General features: G+C 36.5%; 1 protein-coding gene across 9 annotated transcripts; it reads right to left on the bottom strand.

Annotated features, from left to right (window-relative positions):
- Positions 1–2,283: 2,283 nt before the first annotated feature.
- Positions 2,284–18,256, bottom strand: LOC117317155. Of its 9 annotated transcripts, none has more exons than XR_004530113.1 (7): positions 18,084–18,256; positions 12,121–14,297; positions 11,492–11,901; positions 8,531–8,610; positions 7,850–7,950; positions 5,309–5,417; positions 2,284–4,331 (listed from the first exon to the last, which is right to left on the bottom strand). XR_004530113.1 is itself a non-coding variant. In XM_033871954.1 (7 exons), the coding sequence occupies exons 2-6, from the start codon at positions 11,529–11,531 to the stop codon at positions 5,341–5,343; spliced, it is 390 nt and encodes a 129-aa protein (XP_033727845.1). In that variant the 5' UTR covers positions 11,532–11,901; positions 12,121–13,050; the 3' UTR covers positions 2,690–4,331; positions 5,309–5,340. The 9 variants fall into 9 exon arrangements, 2 of the variants coding, with proteins under 2 accessions (XP_033727845.1, XP_033727846.1); XR_004530112.1 differs by having other exon boundaries at positions 2,690–4,331; positions 7,880–7,950; XM_033871954.1 differs by lacking the exon at positions 18,084–18,256 and adding an exon at positions 6,225–6,346 and having other exon boundaries at positions 2,690–4,331; positions 7,880–7,950; positions 12,121–13,050.
- Between the last annotated feature and the right edge of the window lie 9 nt (positions 18,257–18,265).

Here is an 18,265-nt window from a genome sequence, read left to right as displayed (position 1 = left end):
TTTTTGTTATTAACATGTTTTTTGTTATTAATCAAAGAGAACACATTTTTACAGATTTTATTAGCCCACCATCATCAGATGGTGGGCTATTCAAATCGCCCTGCATCCGTGGTCCGCCGTCCGTCCATAAACAATTCTTGTTATCGCTATTTCTCAGAAAGTAATAAAGGGATCTTTCTGAAATTTCATATATAGGTTCCCCTTGGTGCCTAGTTATGCATATTGCATTTTGAGACTAATCGAAAAACAACATGGTCGACAGGCAGCCATCTTGGATTTTGACAATTGAAGTTTGTTATCGCTATTTCTCAGAAACTCATGAAGGGATCTTTCTGAAATTTCATATGTAGGTTCCCCTTGGTGCCTTGTTATGCATATTGCATTTTGAGACTAATCGGAAAACAACATGGCCGACAGTCAGCCATCTTGGATTTTGACAATTGAAGTTTGTTATCGCTATTTCTAAGAAAGTGCTGAAGGGATCTTTCTCCAATTTCATATGTAGGTTCCCCTCGGTGCCTAGATATGCATATTGAATTTTGAGACTAATCGGAAAACAACATGGCCGACAGGCAGCCATCTTGGGTTTTGACAATTGAAACTTGTTATCGCTATTTCTAAGAAAGTGCTGAAGGGATCTTTCTCCAATTTCATATGTAGGTTCCCCTCCGTGCCTAGCTATGCATATTGCATTTTGAGACCAATCGGAAAACAACATGGTCGACAGGCAGCCATCTTGGATTTTGACAATTGAAGTTTGTTATCGCTATTTTTCAGAAAGTACTGAAGAGATCTTTCTCAAACTTTTTTATAAGTTCTCCTTGGTCTGTAGTTCTGCATATTGCATCTTGGGACCAATAAGAAAACAACATGGCCGACAGGCAGCCATCTTGGATTTTGACAATTGAAGTTTGTTATCGTTATTTATCAGAAATTGCTGAAAGGATCTTTCTGAAATTTCATATGTAGGTTGCCCTCTGTGCCTAGTTATGCATATTGGATTTTGAGACCAGTCAGAAAACAACCTGGCCGACTGGCAGCCATCTTGTATTTTGACAATTGAAGTTTGTTATCGCTATTTTACAGAAGGTACTGAAGGGATCTTTCCCAAATTTCATATGTAGGTTCCCCTTGGTCCCTGGTGTTGCATTTTGGAACCGATCCGAAAACAACATGGCCGACAGACAGCCATTATCGCTGAATCTTAAATTTTATATATAGGTTCCCCTTGTTTGAAAAGTACTAAAGGGCTGTTTCTGAATTTACACAGATTAGTAAGACTTAGAGGAAGGGAAAAGTAGAGAAAAGATCAATCTGACATGGAACCTATAAAGATCATTCAATGGTGGGCGCCAAGATCCCTCTGGGATCTCTTGTACAATTGTGTCATTTGTAGGTAATCTTTGGAGCTAACTTTTCTATGTCATATGTTGTTGTTTTCTTTGTTAATTATTATTTCAAAGGCGTTTAATTAAAAAATTATGAAAAAAATAATGAAGTAAGTTATTATTACTTTTCATTCATGTACACATATTTATCTGCAAATAAGGACCTGCCTTTAAGGAATCAATCTTCATTTTTGCAAAATCATCAATTTTATATAAAACAGTAAGCTGTAAGGGGTTCACAAGTAAACACTCCACCAAAAATTATTATAATTTTTTATATAAGAGAAGAAGGTGTAAAAGGTCAAGGAGTAGTAGTGTGCAGCCAGCCGGGATCAAACCCGCGACCCTCCCCTTACAGATTTGCAGCATATGAGCAGCATGCTGGTAGCATGCGCAGCCCATGCTGCCATCATGCTGAAAAATTTTGCCCTAGTAATTATAAGGGGAGCAGAATGCTGGCAGCATGTTTCAAATATTTAACTTATGCTGCCAGTATGCTACAGGCTGGCCAGTGGTGTTACAGTGACCATGTTGCCAGTATGCTGCAGACCATGCTGTCAGTATGCTGCAGACCTTGCTGCCAGTATGCTGCAGGCTGGCCAGTGGTGCTACAGTGACCATGCTGCCAGTATGCTGCAGGCTGGCCAGTGGTGCTACAGTGACCATGCTGCCAGTATGCTGCAACCTCAACAAGCAGCATGCCAGCAGCGAGGCCAATAGTGCCTTATTGACCATCCTGCCAGTATGCTGCAACCTTAGCCAGCCATCACCTCTGTACCATCTAATTATTGGACAATGCTGCCTCCATTGCATCCCAGCAGCATACAGAATCATGACTGGAGAAAGATTATTAGAGGACTTCAACTTGGAATTTAACATACATAGAAAGACAATATTTCAATTGAAAATGATTTATTATGAATCAAACACACACTTGTTGTATGCTTAAAAGCAAAAACCATGAAAATGATTACACTTCCATTCACATCTCAATTAATATGCCAATAAAATGTGCAATTACATGTCATAATAAAGTGTACAAAGTTTGATAGAAAATTAGAAAGATCAAAAAAGAAGGTCTAGATCTACAGACTAGATCAACAAGAATCAAATACTGAAAGAAACTGCAAAAATAGCTGAATCATGATTCTTTTCAAGGCAACACAGCTTCATATAATTATATGTACCCAAAGTTATTAATTATTAAACCTCAGTTTCAAAGATTTTCAGATTGTAGTAGAAGTTTTCTGAACTCTATACAAAAATTTAAAAAATTGATAAACAAATGGTCAAAACTTTTGCTAACATAATCAAATGAATATGATGGTCACAGAATTAAATGTTTCATTGATATATTCACACGCACTTCCAAGTCTTCAAGACACATTATTTTATTTCTATATCATCAACATTAATTTGACAAGTCAGCTACTTCTTTTTCTTCTTTTTTTTCAGTTTTTATATATCAGTCCTTATAATGATTAGTATCTTTTCAGTTCACTTCATTTTGTCTTTGACTGTTGGACTTGCTAGCTTTTTGCCATATTGTCGTTCAGGCTCCTCTTGAAGATGCAAACATATGTAGACTGGACACAGTAGCCTGAAAATACAAGAAATTCTAAGATATAAAAACTATTCCTCGTTACCATATTTTCTCTGTTACATGTTACAAGAAACAACTTCCGCTTACCAGATTGCCTTGTCAGATGTAACCAGAGACAAATTCTGCTTACCAGATTATCTTTGTCAGATGTTGCCAGCGACAACTTCCGCTTATCATATTGTCTTTGTCAGATGTTGCCAGCGACAACTTCCGCTTATCATATTGTCTTTGTCAGATGTAAACAGAAACAACTTCTGCTTATCATATTGTCTTTTTATACAATGTATTTCATTTTAAAAAGTCTGTTTTTCCTGTTGTACTTAAGAAAATGACAATAATTTACAATAACATCCTGGCCATTCACTCAGTTTTATATGAAATACACACATATCATTGTGAAAATAAATTAAAAATATGCATGTAGTGGTTTTACCAACGATTTCAAAAAATAAAATTTCTTTCAATTAGTATCCATGTATTCAGCTATGGTAGAAAACTGGGTAAAACAAACCAAGATTCAGTCTATATGGATTGTGAGAAATCCAATCAGTCATTTTGAGTTTGTTATATAACATCTAATAATTATTTAAATAACACTAATTCACTGAATATTATGATTATAAACCCACCTTGAAAATATGAAACAGATAAGTGAGTTATCTCCCTTTGATCATCCAATAATGACAAGATAGTTGTTTGACAAATTTGATATTTTTGAGTAATAAAGAATGTAATTCAAACTTATAATCAAGCATCAAAATATACATTGATAAGGTAGCAGTGTACAGTAAAATTGCCCATTAAAATAATGCATATGTCGCAATTAAGACAGTCATACATTTGTATACAGACTTTGGTTGAACCTGAACAATGCTAAATAGTTATGAGTCTAGACAAGATTTTGTGTATGACAGAGTGACACCAGTAAACCTCTGTTTGTTGTAGAGGCCATAATTCGGACTAGCTCTAAGTCACAATGTTCTTATCTTCATACTACATATGCCTGAAGGGGTGTTATCCAAGTATTGTTTGTGTTATTCCTAATTAAGTGAACCCAGTCTTTGGGCAGATGTCTTCAGCCATGACCTGTGACAGACAGCAGCTGTGGTAGAATGTTGGTCTGTTTTAGGAAGTTTGCTGTGTTCAAGTATTGTTTGTGTTGTTCTTGGTGAACCCGGTCTTTGGGGAGCGGAGGCGTCCTCAGCCTGTTACTGCAACTGTGGTACAATTAATGTTCTGTTTTAGGAAACTATTTCGTGTCCATGAGCTGGAATTCTCCAAGCTGGTCCTTGGTCAGGTCGTTCAAGAATATATATCATAAGCTCTATCCTACACTCAATCTATCAAAAATAAACAAATATTATTAGATTATCATTAAATTACACATATAATTGTATCTGGCTTATCAACAATTGTGTTTACATTTTAACATACGTTACGAGTGATTAGTGGCCACGTCAAAACCAATTGAAAATTTATCAGGAATTAAATACCAAATTAACATCACATACATGTAATTTGCTTTCAAAGTACCCTTTATATAGTTCCCCATTCTGGTGATAATGGTCAGATGTTACAGGATGTTGTTAAAGTCAGTGGTCGGTAAAGTCAGGTTTCACTGTATATTATAGGTACCCATAATTTCAAAAGTCAAGAAATTTAAATTCTGTTGCAGTTATATACGCTTTGGACTATATTTTGTGTGAAATGACTAAAGATTCTTACATCATTACTAATGATGATATAAGTGACGATATTAGCAAGATCAGCATAAGTTTTTTATCAAGTTGAGAATTTCTGATATTCCACTGGTAAAAATGATAAATTACCCAATATTTATCTCTGACTGACCTAATTTTCAAATCTGTAGAAGTTGATGAACTATTTATCTCACCTGTTGAAATCTGTTACCTTATTTTCTCACCTGTAGAAATCTGTGACCTAATTTTCTCACCTGTAGAAATCGTTTACCTAATTTTCTCAGCTGTAGAAGTCTGTAACCTAATTATCTCACCTGTTGGAGTCTGTGACTTAATTATTTCACCTGTAGAAGTCTGTGACCTAAGTATCTCACCGGTAGGAGTCTGTGGTGACCCAATTATCCAACCTGTAGAAGTCTGTGACCTAATTATCTCACCTGTAGAAGTCTGTGACCTAATTATCTCACCTGTAGAAGTCTGTGAACTAATTATCTCACCTGTAGCAGTCTGTGACCTAATTATCTCACCTGTAGAAGTCTGTGACCTAATTATCTCACCTGTAGAAGTCTGTGAACTAATTATCTCACCTGAAGAAGTCTGTTAACTAATTATCTCACCTGTAGAAGTCTATGAACAAGTTCCAGGTGTTTTACATTTGTACTCCTCCAGTTGTGCTCACATGCTGAGCTGTTTTTGCTGCATTTGTGTCAAGTCTGTGGCTATCATCTGAAACACAGTTGTAGGTGTGGCATTTTCATTTAAAGTTTGTGACAGAACATAATCTACAACATTATAAGTAAAATGAATGTAATCATTGTACAATATTGTGGCCCAGTTTTACTTGGTAATAACAACAGATTTATTTGTTTTTCATCTCGTGCTAATCCTACACAATTATTATACTTCAAAGATACAAAAGTATCTTAATGATATACCAAATCAAGAAGTCCAGAGGGCCTGTATCGTTCACCAGGTTTATTTGAGTAAACATCAAAATAATGTTCATGTTCAATTCGTTCATAGCTTTATTTGTTGATGTCTAACAATGCTATATATATGGTTATGGGGTGGGGATCTCAACTGCTTCAAAGATATAACACGGAAACGAAGTCAGACTTAACATGATTTTGTTTAAAGAAACTAAGTCCCTTGGGGTGGGGAAAGGCCCCAGGGCCTATTCTTACGACAGGATTGTGTTCATCTCTTGATGCCCAGCAATGCTATATATGGTTAGAGGGTGGGGATCTCAACGGTTTCAAAAATACATGAAGTCCTTTATAGCAATATAGTCAAATTGCTCCCTTTTGCCCTACCCCTGGGGGTCAGCCCTATCATTTGTATGAATTTGAATCCCAACCAACTAGGAAATTGTTACCACTGAAATATCAATGTCATATGTACATTGCTTAGTTCCAGAGAAGAAGTACATTTATATAAGTTCAATATTTCCAAATGGACCCATTTGGCCCCACCCATCAGGCCCCATCATTTGTAAACCTTTCAATGCCAGTCACATATAGAGATACTTCCTACCTTTGGTTAAATTCTGATCTGCGGTTAAGAAGAAGTCAATTGTCGATGGATGGACCCCACATGCAAGTCGACGGATGCCACAGTATGGCAAAAGCTGGCCTTGGCCTGTTGGACCAGGTGAGCTAAAAATTAACCACTTTGTATTGCTATACTTTGCATAAGTTTGGTTCATATCAGATGAACTGCACCTTATTACTGTTGCTGCTGATATATACCTCAAAACTCTGACATCTGACTCTCCACACCTTGACCTTTCACCCAGCAAACCCTTTCTTTTGACTCGCCATGTCTTGACCTTTCACCCTCAAAACCTTGACCTTTCAGTCTCCACACTTTGACCTGTCACCATGCAATTATAAACTCTTACTTTTGTCCCTCCGATCCTTGACCTTTAACCCTCAAAATTGTGACCTTTCACTCTCCAAACCTTGACCTTTCACCCTGCAAACCTTGACCATTCATTCTTCAAACCTTGACATTTGACCCTCCAAGCTTTGACCTTTCACCCTGCAAACCTTGACATTTGACCTCCAGGCTTTGACCTTTCACTCTCTAAACCTTGACCATTCATTCTTCAAACCTTGACATTGACCCTCCAAGCTTTTACCTTTCACCCTTAAAACCTTGACATTTCACTCTCAGTATTGTGTATATCACCCATGGCTTGATGTAGCACTTACGGTACATCCATCCTTTGATGGTACACAAAATGGAAGAGCTTCTTAAATTGGACTTGGCCAAATAAGGGGATGGATTCCTGGACAATGTTTGATTCATTAGGAATGGCTGAATTAAGTTATAGATACACACTTGCTACACAATTTAAAACCCAACATTTGACAGGTTTATAACCTTTTAAGGATATGACAGGTCTCCATATTCATGCTGCAATACTGGATGTTTACATATACACCCAGTGATATTTTGAGAAAATACCAGGTCATTTTGCACAGTAAAACAAAGTCATCTGACAGTTTGGAACAAATATTAGATATGTCAACATTACACCTAAATGTTTCAATCAAAATACCATTACAAGAGGCCCATGGGCCCTAACTGTCACCTGATGTGTTATAATTCTTTGACTTAGCTTTAAGCATGTTTGAACCCTGTGACCTTGAATGTAGGCCAAGGACAGTCCTTTGAACAAACATTGTACCCCTTCATGCCAGCATGCAACAGGGCCAATATTAAGTTTCTGGATCTCTTGGTTACTGAGAAGAAGTTGTTTAAAATGTTTTAGCATATTTGACCCCAATGACCTTGAATAAAAGTCAAAGGTCATCCAATGAACAAACTTAATTAGTAACCCTTCATCCCAGCATGCTACAGACCAAATATCAGGTCTCTGGGCTTCTTGGTTATCAAGAACAAATCCATTAAATATTTAAGCATATTTGACCATAGCTGTTACCTTGAATGAAGGTCAAGGTCATTCATTTGAACATACTTGGTACCCCTTCACCTAAGAATGTTACAGACCTAATATCGGGTCTCTGGGCCACTTGGTTATCAAGACGTCATTTAATTTTTTTTAGCATATTTGACCTATGTGACCTTGAATGAAGGTCAAGGTCATCCATTTGAACAAATCTTGTAGCCCTTCATGCCAGTATGCTACATACCCAATATCAGGTCAGAAGTTGTTGACTTACATGGGGTCCATGATCTCAATTAATACAGATTTATTCCCCTTGATCTGAGAGTGCAGTATGACTGATTTTATCTGAAAATACAAAAATAAACATTCACAGACAAGCAAAGCTTTGTTTTTAACAGAATTATTTCATATAGTATTTGGCACACCTTTTGAGTTATAAAGATTTAACTGCTGAAAATAATTATTTTTAAGATTGATAACAAAGGTGAAATGAGCATATTTAAAGCTACTGGGATTCCAAGCAATATAAAAAATCCTGAGACCCAAGCCTGCTCAGATCATCATCAACACCTGCATGGAGACCACTGTAACATGCAGATCCTGACAACTACACATACAGGTTAATCAGCCAATTGATGCCAAGAGACTATGGAACAATGCTATTCTGGAGCATCAAGTGTGGACAGGATATCTGAAATTTGATTCTTGTTTAGCCTGGGTTACGAGGTGGAGGAAAGCCGAAATACCCGGAGAAAAACCATCGGTCTACAGTCAGTACCAGGCAACTGCCCCATGTGGGTTTCAAACTCGCGACCCAGAGTTGGAGGGCTAGTGATAAGTTGCTGAGACACATAAACCACTCGGGCCCCCGGAAGAACTCAAAGCAATGGGGATGGGGTTGGTCAGAGAGACTTTGGTGTAATACCTGCCAATATGTCATCCTTCGGCTGAGATCTGTAGGTTCAGAAATCACATCTGGTTCAACAGTAATCAAGAGACTGGTTTCTGTGAACAAAATGCAAATAAGTCACCAACTCAGACAGAAGGAACTTACATAAAGCATCGAGGCCAACTTTGCATTAGGAGATCAAGATACATGTGTCATTCGAGGAACCAGGCCCCTGTGCTAACTTATCAATCAGGAATGGACAATCTAAATTCATCAACTAGTGACCATTGATAAGTTACAGCAAATAACTGTGTGCTAAATATGAATGTGAACCATCAACTGTGCTAATAATAAAAATTTAATTAGAGTTTAATATTATATATACACAATAATTACATAACATCAGAAATATTTCAATGAAGTGTAATATCACAGTTTATTTTTAGCACATTTTATTACCAGGGGCGTAGCTAGGCCAACAAAAATGTTAAGCCCAGGCGAGGGGTGTGGTTCCAGGGCAGAGCATTGGGGCTCGTTTCCTCGATACTGTGGTGGTGGAGGATGGCCTCGTTGCTAGGCCTGGAGATGCTGTGGTTGAACTGGGTTTAGCTGCTGTGGCTGAAAGCTCGCCTGCTGCTGGCCATGAGTATAATTGGACTGATACCAGGACTGAGGCCCTTTCTTCTGTTTACCATGAGAACCTTTACCCTTGTCTGCTTTATCTCCACTCTGCTTTGCTGTAGACTTTTATTGGGTTTTCTTCATATCTACCATATCTGTTGTCAATTGCTGGATAAGTCCCTTCATCTCTTTCAGCTGCAGCCATATGCACAACAGGTTTGACCTTATCAGCTACCTTACCTGGAGTTGTCACCTCTTCCCGCTGCATCAAATCCCATTCTACTTAGTGTACTGCAATTCTCAGCTCATCAAACGGTCTGACAGTATCATACTTTTGACCAGTAACATCTTTGATTTCTCGTCTCAACCCAGACCAGAACATTGTACGTAGCATTCCCTCTGCATTCCGATCTGGGACATCTCCTTGTTGTACTGCCTTATTCATAATATCCTCAAGCCTGCAACTCCATGTAGACACATCCTCTCCCTCCTTCTGACGAGCACTGAAGAATTTTGCTAACAAGTTTTCCCCTTTCTCAACTGCTCCAAATATGCTGTCCATCTTGGCAACAATCTCCCTGACACTTGCGTTAGGTCCCACATTCATCACTACCTTGCTGGCTCTACCCTTCAATGACCTCCTTAATGCTGTGGCCACCACTTCCTCTCCATGTTTTACAAGCAAGGACCCCACCTTATATCGCCACACATCATAAGTGTCCTTTTCCTCCCCTGAAAAAACTGAAATCCTCACCGCAGGATTGAATGTCACAGTATGGGCAGGTGCCGGCTGTACATCAGGATCCACTTTAATAGCCTTTGTCTTAATCCATTCCTTTACAGTTGCCCCACTCACCTCATCACCTGGATTAAATCCCGTATCTGAAGACAGCACCAAGTACTCCTAACTGATCCTGAGTGAATTCCATTATGAATGTGTAAATTCCAAGTTATAAACAAGTAAACAACACACTTACCTGGTGAATATTACAAAGTCAAAAGCCTGGATGCAACAGTCAACTATTATATCAATATATGATAAATGAAATCAAATTAAATCTGAAATCAATGGGGGGAAAAATCACATAGATAAATATTTAACACAACACCAGCATACATCAATAGTAAATATATACAACAGCGCAACTAAATCAACTTCTGAATAAATAAATGATCAGAAGATAATTTAAATGAACTGACTACTTCCTCACCATACACCAAACAAATAAACATGGAACATTCAACATAAAACATATAACATCAAACATATATCTGTCATCCTATATAGCAGTTCCAATCAGCAATGTCAAAGTGTCAATCAATTTGAAAGAAAATGTCAAGTTTCAAATGCAAATTCTTTTTTTAAGTAAAAAAATCAAAGAAAAAATTTACAAAATATTCCTAATCATAACATCACTAAAACAGAAATCTATAATGTTAATGTTAGTTACATTCTACTAAGAACAATGATCAAGTTTTGAAAAAAATATCAACTGGCAAAAATAAAAATGAAAATCTAAAGTTTAAAAAAAAAAATGTCAATGTCAAATTCAAAAGAAAATGTCAAGTTTCAAATGTAAATTTTTTTTTTATGAAAAAAAAAAAATCAAAGAAAAAATTTACAAAATATTCCTAATCATAACATCACTATAACAGAAATCCATAATGTTAGTTACATTCTACTAAGAACAATGATCAAGCTTTGAAAAAAATATCAACTGGCAAAAATAAAAATAAAAATGAAAATCTAAAGTTTAAAAAAAAAATGAAAACAAATTAGATCTTTAGAAATCAAAATCAAAAAGATCTCAAAGCAGGAAAATTCGAAAAAAATTATGTAAACAGAACCGTGCCCAGAACAACATGATCAAACTGGCTATGAGAAACCGCTATCTAAATCTCAATAATCAACTTGTCAAAATCTTACTTGTCAGATCAGAGACATATGTAATAGGAGTGGGAAAATGCACGGCCAACCCGGGGTTCGAACCCAGGACCTCCGAACACTAGCCGGATGCTCTACCGATTGAGCTACCTGGTCGCCGATGATAGACACGGTCCAGTTCCGCTACACATATATATATTACATGTCTCTTGTCAGATACAGTAGGCCTATCTTAAATATGTAAAATAAATATGGAAATTCTATCTCAATAATCAATAATAAATCAATTTATTACTTATCTCTCTGAAATACCACACTGAACACAAAATTATTTCAAAAAGGTTCGTACGCTTGTTCAAAACCAAAGATGAAATATAAAGTCATTCACTTGAAAACAGCACAAATCTGAAATAAAAAAATCACGAGTGTCTCTTCATAAACAGCTCTGCATACACTGGTAACATTGTCTGTGACAACTGTCAATAGTTTACCTGTATTGTCAATTGTTCCCGATCCACTGCTATGGTCCATGAAATAAACACAGATGAGTATTTAGCAAGGAACACCATCGCAGAAAAATGTTTATAAACACGACACAGAAAAAATCACGTTCTTCACCGGAAGCGGGTAACGTAGGTCAAGGTCGAGTTATAATAGTGGCACGTATTCTATATTATATCTGTCAAGGTCACCTTGACGTCATCACCGGATATCGCTCCTACAGTTCGTAGACTTGCTATAGTCCGGTTCATACCTCAGACAATCGTCACTGCTGACTCCTCCTTAAGTTTTTTACGTTGGGCGCCAAAATGTAACAGGGTGCTCAAGCCTGCCACAGAGGGTTAGTAAAACTCCCAAAAGACCAGGTTGAGTTCAAGAGTTTATTCTCCAGGAAAAAACCCTGTAAAAACATACAAATACACAATTTTAAAACTAACAATTCACAATACCTAATGCCCTTTACATTATGATACGTTTATAGCCCCTTTTTACAATTGATACATCTTTTATGGTGATATACAATTTCAGACAATTATGACTACATAAAGGCCATAACGGCTATATTATACATTTTACATATTACATTACAATTACCCTACACTAGAAATAACTTACATACCCTATCCCTTGGACAGGGGTTCCTCGAGCACACTTTCTGTTAAGGAAAAGACAGCCAAAAATAAATAACCTGCTTCAAGTAAACGTTATCCATTTTACTAAATATAATAAATAAAACCATTTAAAATTACCAGAACTTACTTTACTTTAAAGATAGAATACGGCCTCTCATTGCAAAAAGCACAACGGAGGACCTCACTATATATATATTTATATTCAACAATTATCAAAAATAGAAATACAGTTAATACAAATTCTCTATTATGATTATGAATTTATACTACAAACTTACCGTATAAGTTATATAGAATGAATTTGATATTACATTTCGTTCAGCTGATCAGATAGTTTTCAATAAACACATTGTTGAACTGTCTAACTTTTGCTCTAAAGTTTGAATTGTCGTAATTACTACCCCTACTTTACTCGTAGGTTGGAATCCATCCTTTACAGTATGTACAGGTTCTCGTTTTAGTCTTCAAAACTCTTCAACGATCTTGACCACATTGCAGCGTTCACTGTGTGCATGCTTTGTTGAGTTCATCTTGTTTAAAAGGTACAATACTTTCTAACGATAACATTGTGCACTTTTAAAGTATCTCGTTCACAAATTTTAAATCGATCCGTCAAAATTTCAGAATCATTTAACCAAATTGATTACTTTTTCATGCAAGCACCAGAGACGTGTATACCACGTGTCGCTATATAACGTTCGGTTGAAAACTTGAAATCACGTGGTTTCTTTGTAAAAACTACAGCGATCCATCCGTCACAACGACTACACCACAGAAACACGTGTATTGGGCATGAAACCAAGATTTAGTATATACAACGGAATTGGGCACACTTAAGTTATTAAACTTATATCAATTAGCCTTTTCCCAATACAATTTTACAACATACATACATTCATACAAGATGACATATATTGACTTATTTTTGAGAGAGAGAGAGAGAGAGAGAGAGAGAGAGAGAGAGAGAGAGAGAGAGAGAGAGAGAGAGAGAGAGAGACGGGGGATGTTTATTTAAATGAATATAAATAATGATATAGATAAATATTCATTGATGATTATAGATTATCAACTAAATAAACAATTTAAATAAACCATTCCGACGCCGATAACAGAAGTTTACACTATTTGCTTTTCATAACACTCTGTTATTTCTAAAGTTCATCACATCCGTCCTCATATTCCCTCTCTACAGAAAACATTGGTGTAGAATCTTAAACATGTTTTCAAATAAATCATGGATTTTATTTAGATCGTTTCAATCGGCGTCATAGCAGAGACATACAAAATGTATACTACATAAATATGTACATGTATGTACGTCCCTGGTCATATCTAAAAAAAAATACAAAAACAAAACTAGATTTGATAAAGATCAAAACACGGGATATCCATCCAGAAAATGATCGTAGACATGTATCCTGTACTCGTGTTTCGTGAACTAATGTCAAATGACAATTATATACACGTGTATCATGTTCTCGTGTTTCGTGAACTAACGACAATTATATGCTCGTATATCCTGTACTCGTGTTTCGTGAACTAACGACAATTATATACCCGTGTATCCTGTAATCGTGTTTCCTGAACTGACGATAATTATATACCCGTGTATCCTGTGTAACGCGGGACGAGCCTCAGCTTGGTTATTCCAGAAATCAACACAAGGAATCTAACATCAATTTCATATATACAAATTTATTTACATAGAATCACAAAAAAATACCAACTCATTCACTCTCCCAACCACCCTCTCTACTATACTACATTTATTCATATATTACTGAGTCTACAGTCTCTCCACACGACAGGAATGTCGTTCACTTTTCCAAGTGCTTGTGACGATTGGTGTCACGATCAGTTCACCTCGGTAATGTCAATCACGCAAATCATTCCATGTTTCACGGTGAAACAGAACAAGAAAAAAACAATAAACAGCATCCGCAGCATCCGGCAAACGGATCACAATAATGGTCCTCTACTGGCGAGGATATGTGCAGTGGATAGCAACCACTTCTCCTTCTGAACCATTAAATGGCCCTATACTTGTCTTCCTGGCAGTTGACCTCAACCTCTGGTCGGCCCTGACAGTGCATCACGGAAGACCCGTTGTCTATTCAGGTTGACCCATATCAACATCTGGCGATCATGTGCCCGTCATGTGAAGCTTTATCAAAATTTAAAAAAAACACACTAAACATCCATTCTTTCACACTCATAATCAACATATGTTAATAACCTAAAATGTTATCTACAGTTTACCAATACGTATTAAATTATTGTAAACTACCAATAATTATATCCTAAATGTCAATGCAACACTATACAGTAATACAAAATACTAATATCTACGGTGCGTGATGAAATTCTACATAGAACATTACCTAAATAACGAATAAGGAAAACGAGCCTTATACGACGTTCATGAGCTTTCGTATAATTTTCACCTGCGCGAACTCACACCAGTACACCTGCTCACGACTACCACTCATGGCTTCCATACATAATTAGCATGAACAAAATCACGTTACTGAGTTTAACTAGAACACTGACACGTCAGAAAGGGCCCCGCTATGTGTCTGACCCTTCAGGGTAAATGTAATAATTATTGTCAGTGTTTTTCCTGCCTATATAACTGGGTGCGCCAAACGACCCCATTCTCAATGCGTTTTAACCTGATTTCTTCCCAAAATCAACTCGAAAATTCCAAATAACATTTGTATGACGACTTTTCACAATCAATGAAAAAATTCCCAGTTTCGTTTTTAGGAATACACTGTGCACTGTAAAAATACCCAGGAAAAACACTGATTGTAATATACTGACATGAAACTATTAGATATATGTTTTTGATTAACCTTTGCTATTGTTTCATTAATGTTAGCATTAATAGGGCCACTGACAATACTGCTTATTAGTATTGTATGGAAAAGCTAGCTAAAAGAATTCTACAAGCATTACACTTTTCAAATTTGTTTCAAATCTAATATCAAGGAGCACACAAACTGATATAAACTCAATGCAGTTATTCTAATAAGGTAAACTTGAGAGGGTTTTCTAAAATGTGAAGAAAAGGGGAGAAAAAAAGGATTTTTTTAAATATTTTAATAATGTCCTTTTTTTGTCATTTGAGGTATAAGAAATCCAAACCAGTACTTTTTTCACCTTTTTTTGTTTTAAAACTTTTTATATTTAGACCCAATCAACTTCAAAATTTGGTCGCTTGACACCAACTTACCTTCATAATGTCATAACAAAATCTTTAATACCATTTAAAAAATGTTTGATTGTGACCAACTTCAGATTTACCATTTAAAAAATGTCAATCCGACCTTAACATATGACCCATTGACTTTGAACTTTGGTCAGTTGATATCTTGTTTGATTGTGACCAACTTTGCATAAGTCATAAATTATGCTAATGGAAGACTGTAATAGTATTGTACATGTATGTGTGTATTGTGGTTTTATGTCAATATGTAAAATGTTACATCATCGAAAATCGGCTTCCCTCAATACCTGTATGTACCAATTTTCGCCGCAATCAGAATCAATTATGTTTCATTCCCATGACAACACAGGTTTTGGAAAGGTGACCCATTGTTCCCTCAAAACCCCTATATACCAATTCTCTCACCAAAATCGAACAATAACTAAATTTTGACCAATCAGAAACCTCCATTTGTTACCATGGCAACAGACGGTTTCGTAAGTGGTACCATTGTGTTTGGCTTCCCTAAATACCACTATGTACCAATTTTCACCGAAATCGAACAATATCGAAATTTCAACCAATCAGAAACCTCCATTTGTTACCATGGTAACAGACGGTTTCATAAGTGGTACCATTGTGTTTGGCTTCCCTAAATACCACTATGTACCAATTTTCACCGAAATCCTCCAACTCGTGTCAATAATTTGGCGCAAAAGAAAAAAACGGACAGACGGACGGACAGACAGACAACCTGATTACTATAGGGCACCGCATCTTTGATGCGGGGCCCTAATAAACAATTCTGCAATCTGCTATAACTAATGTTTCAAATTTATATAAAAGCATATCAAAAACAAGATCATTCATTGATAAGAAAATGTCAAAATTGTTTTGACTGCTAAATCCAAAAGGGTCGATTACCTGGCATTTTGAAGCCGACCCAGGATGACCTTGACCGTTGACCTTTGAACTTGTGACCTTGAACTATGAGTTTGATCATTCTGTCAGTTAACTCTTGGTTTATTTCTTGACAACTTTGCATAATCGAATAGTGAACAGTTAAAAACAACAAAGATCCAGTATTTTCATGTTAATGTTAAAATCCAATATGGCCGCCTAACAGCCATTTTGAATTCGATTTGCATGAAATACTACACATCTGATCTAGGATGCATGAGGAATCATCAGTTCTAATTTGATACAAATCCTTCATCTCCTTCAATCATTTTTGTGCAGAAGAAAAAAAACGGACAGACGGACGGACAGACAGACGGCCGGACAGACGGACAGGCGGATAGACGGAGGGACGGACGGACGGACGGACGGACAACCTGATTACTATAGGGCACCCGCATCTCTCGATGCGGGGCCCTAATTATCAGTTTTACAACAGTTAAACTACTAATATATTAGCTGACATACATACAAACAAGAAATATCTTTAAAAAAAGATAAACGGCATAGTTTTAATGATAGTGGTTATAATGTAAAACTACTGGTGAAATAAATTAACGAACTACGATGTAATTAATAAATGCGCAGTTTCAGCACGGATAACAAAATTATATCACTTTGAATCATTTTTGGTGATAATAAGACTGCAAATGTGTCATTTGAATAGATGCATCCACTTATTCAGCTTGCATTCAATTTAAAAGGGACATCACGGTAAAACGTTGCAATTTTCACTGAATGTACGCGTTTTGTTCCTTTCCAGTTATGTTTCTGTACTGTTCCAATGTTCACAGTCAATCCCTATGTCCAGCTTGACCACTCGATTTAGTTGGGAATCCCCCTCTAAATTTAGCGCGGAAATTATTTTTAGATCATTACGTGACTGTTTTGAAATCGTGGCAACACAAACACACGATAGTTTACAAGGCGATATCTATATTCCATCTGGGTTAGTTGGATAACGATATTATACACAGTGGTTTAAATGTTAAATAACACGTTCTGTAAATAAGTGTAAACACTGTTCATATAGTATAGTGACAGTAGCGATGTACTGGTACAGATTGTATTTGTGTAAATATTACCGAGATTATCATGACCTACTATCAAACAATCAAGCAGAATACGAGCGGCGTCCGTATTACTGCTGGTTTCATGTTTGAACTGTTACAATCTATTGTACTGCTTCCCAAGTTTAATTCTAGGATTGTGTTTGACCCATTTTCCTATTATTCTCTTCATTGCGGAAGCTGTTATAGTTTTCAACCGCAGTCGATTCACATTGGAAGCCATTTTTGTTTCCGTATTTTTTATGTATATACATCATCAAATTCGAATGGTCATTGTTCAGAAGGTTATTTTTTTAAAGATATACCCAATAATATGATAAAAAATACAAAATAGATATTGGTTTACCGTGAGGTCCCTTTAACTTTGTTTCGTTTTTAACTGTATATCTGCATTTTGCATTGACCGCTACATTGACCAATCACATACTTCATCTTGACCAGAACGCCACCTGTCGCGTCATATCCGGGGCCAAAAGAAAATTAGACGGCTATGCCGAAAAATGTATGCAATGCATTAATGTATCTATAAACAACGAAAACAAGTATTTTATCAAACTATCACACCTGTATTCGATTACACAAATAGTCACGCATGAATGGCACGCACCGATAACTAGATGGCTTGACATGCAATACATACACAATGAATATGGCAATAAATAACAATATTAAACAAGCAAAAACACAATTTACGAAAGATAGCAAGATTACTTACCCCAATCCGATGTCTGGGCTTCTTCCACAAATTTATCTTGCGCCATAAACACGGCGAACAGGTGTAGCGGGGGATGTTATCGTATATGTACTGATAGGTTAAGCTGACAGGGTTAAGCTTAACGCTAACTATATGCCATGCCTATATGTTGTGTCTGTACTATGTGTACCCAGAGACCTATA

The sequence above is a fragment of the Pecten maximus genome, chromosome 18 (assembly GCF_902652985.1).
Source record: "Pecten maximus chromosome 18, xPecMax1.1, whole genome shotgun sequence".
Classification (NCBI taxonomy): domain Eukaryota; kingdom Metazoa; phylum Mollusca; class Bivalvia; order Pectinida; family Pectinidae; genus Pecten; species Pecten maximus.
This window is presented reverse-complemented; position numbering and strand designations above follow the sequence as displayed.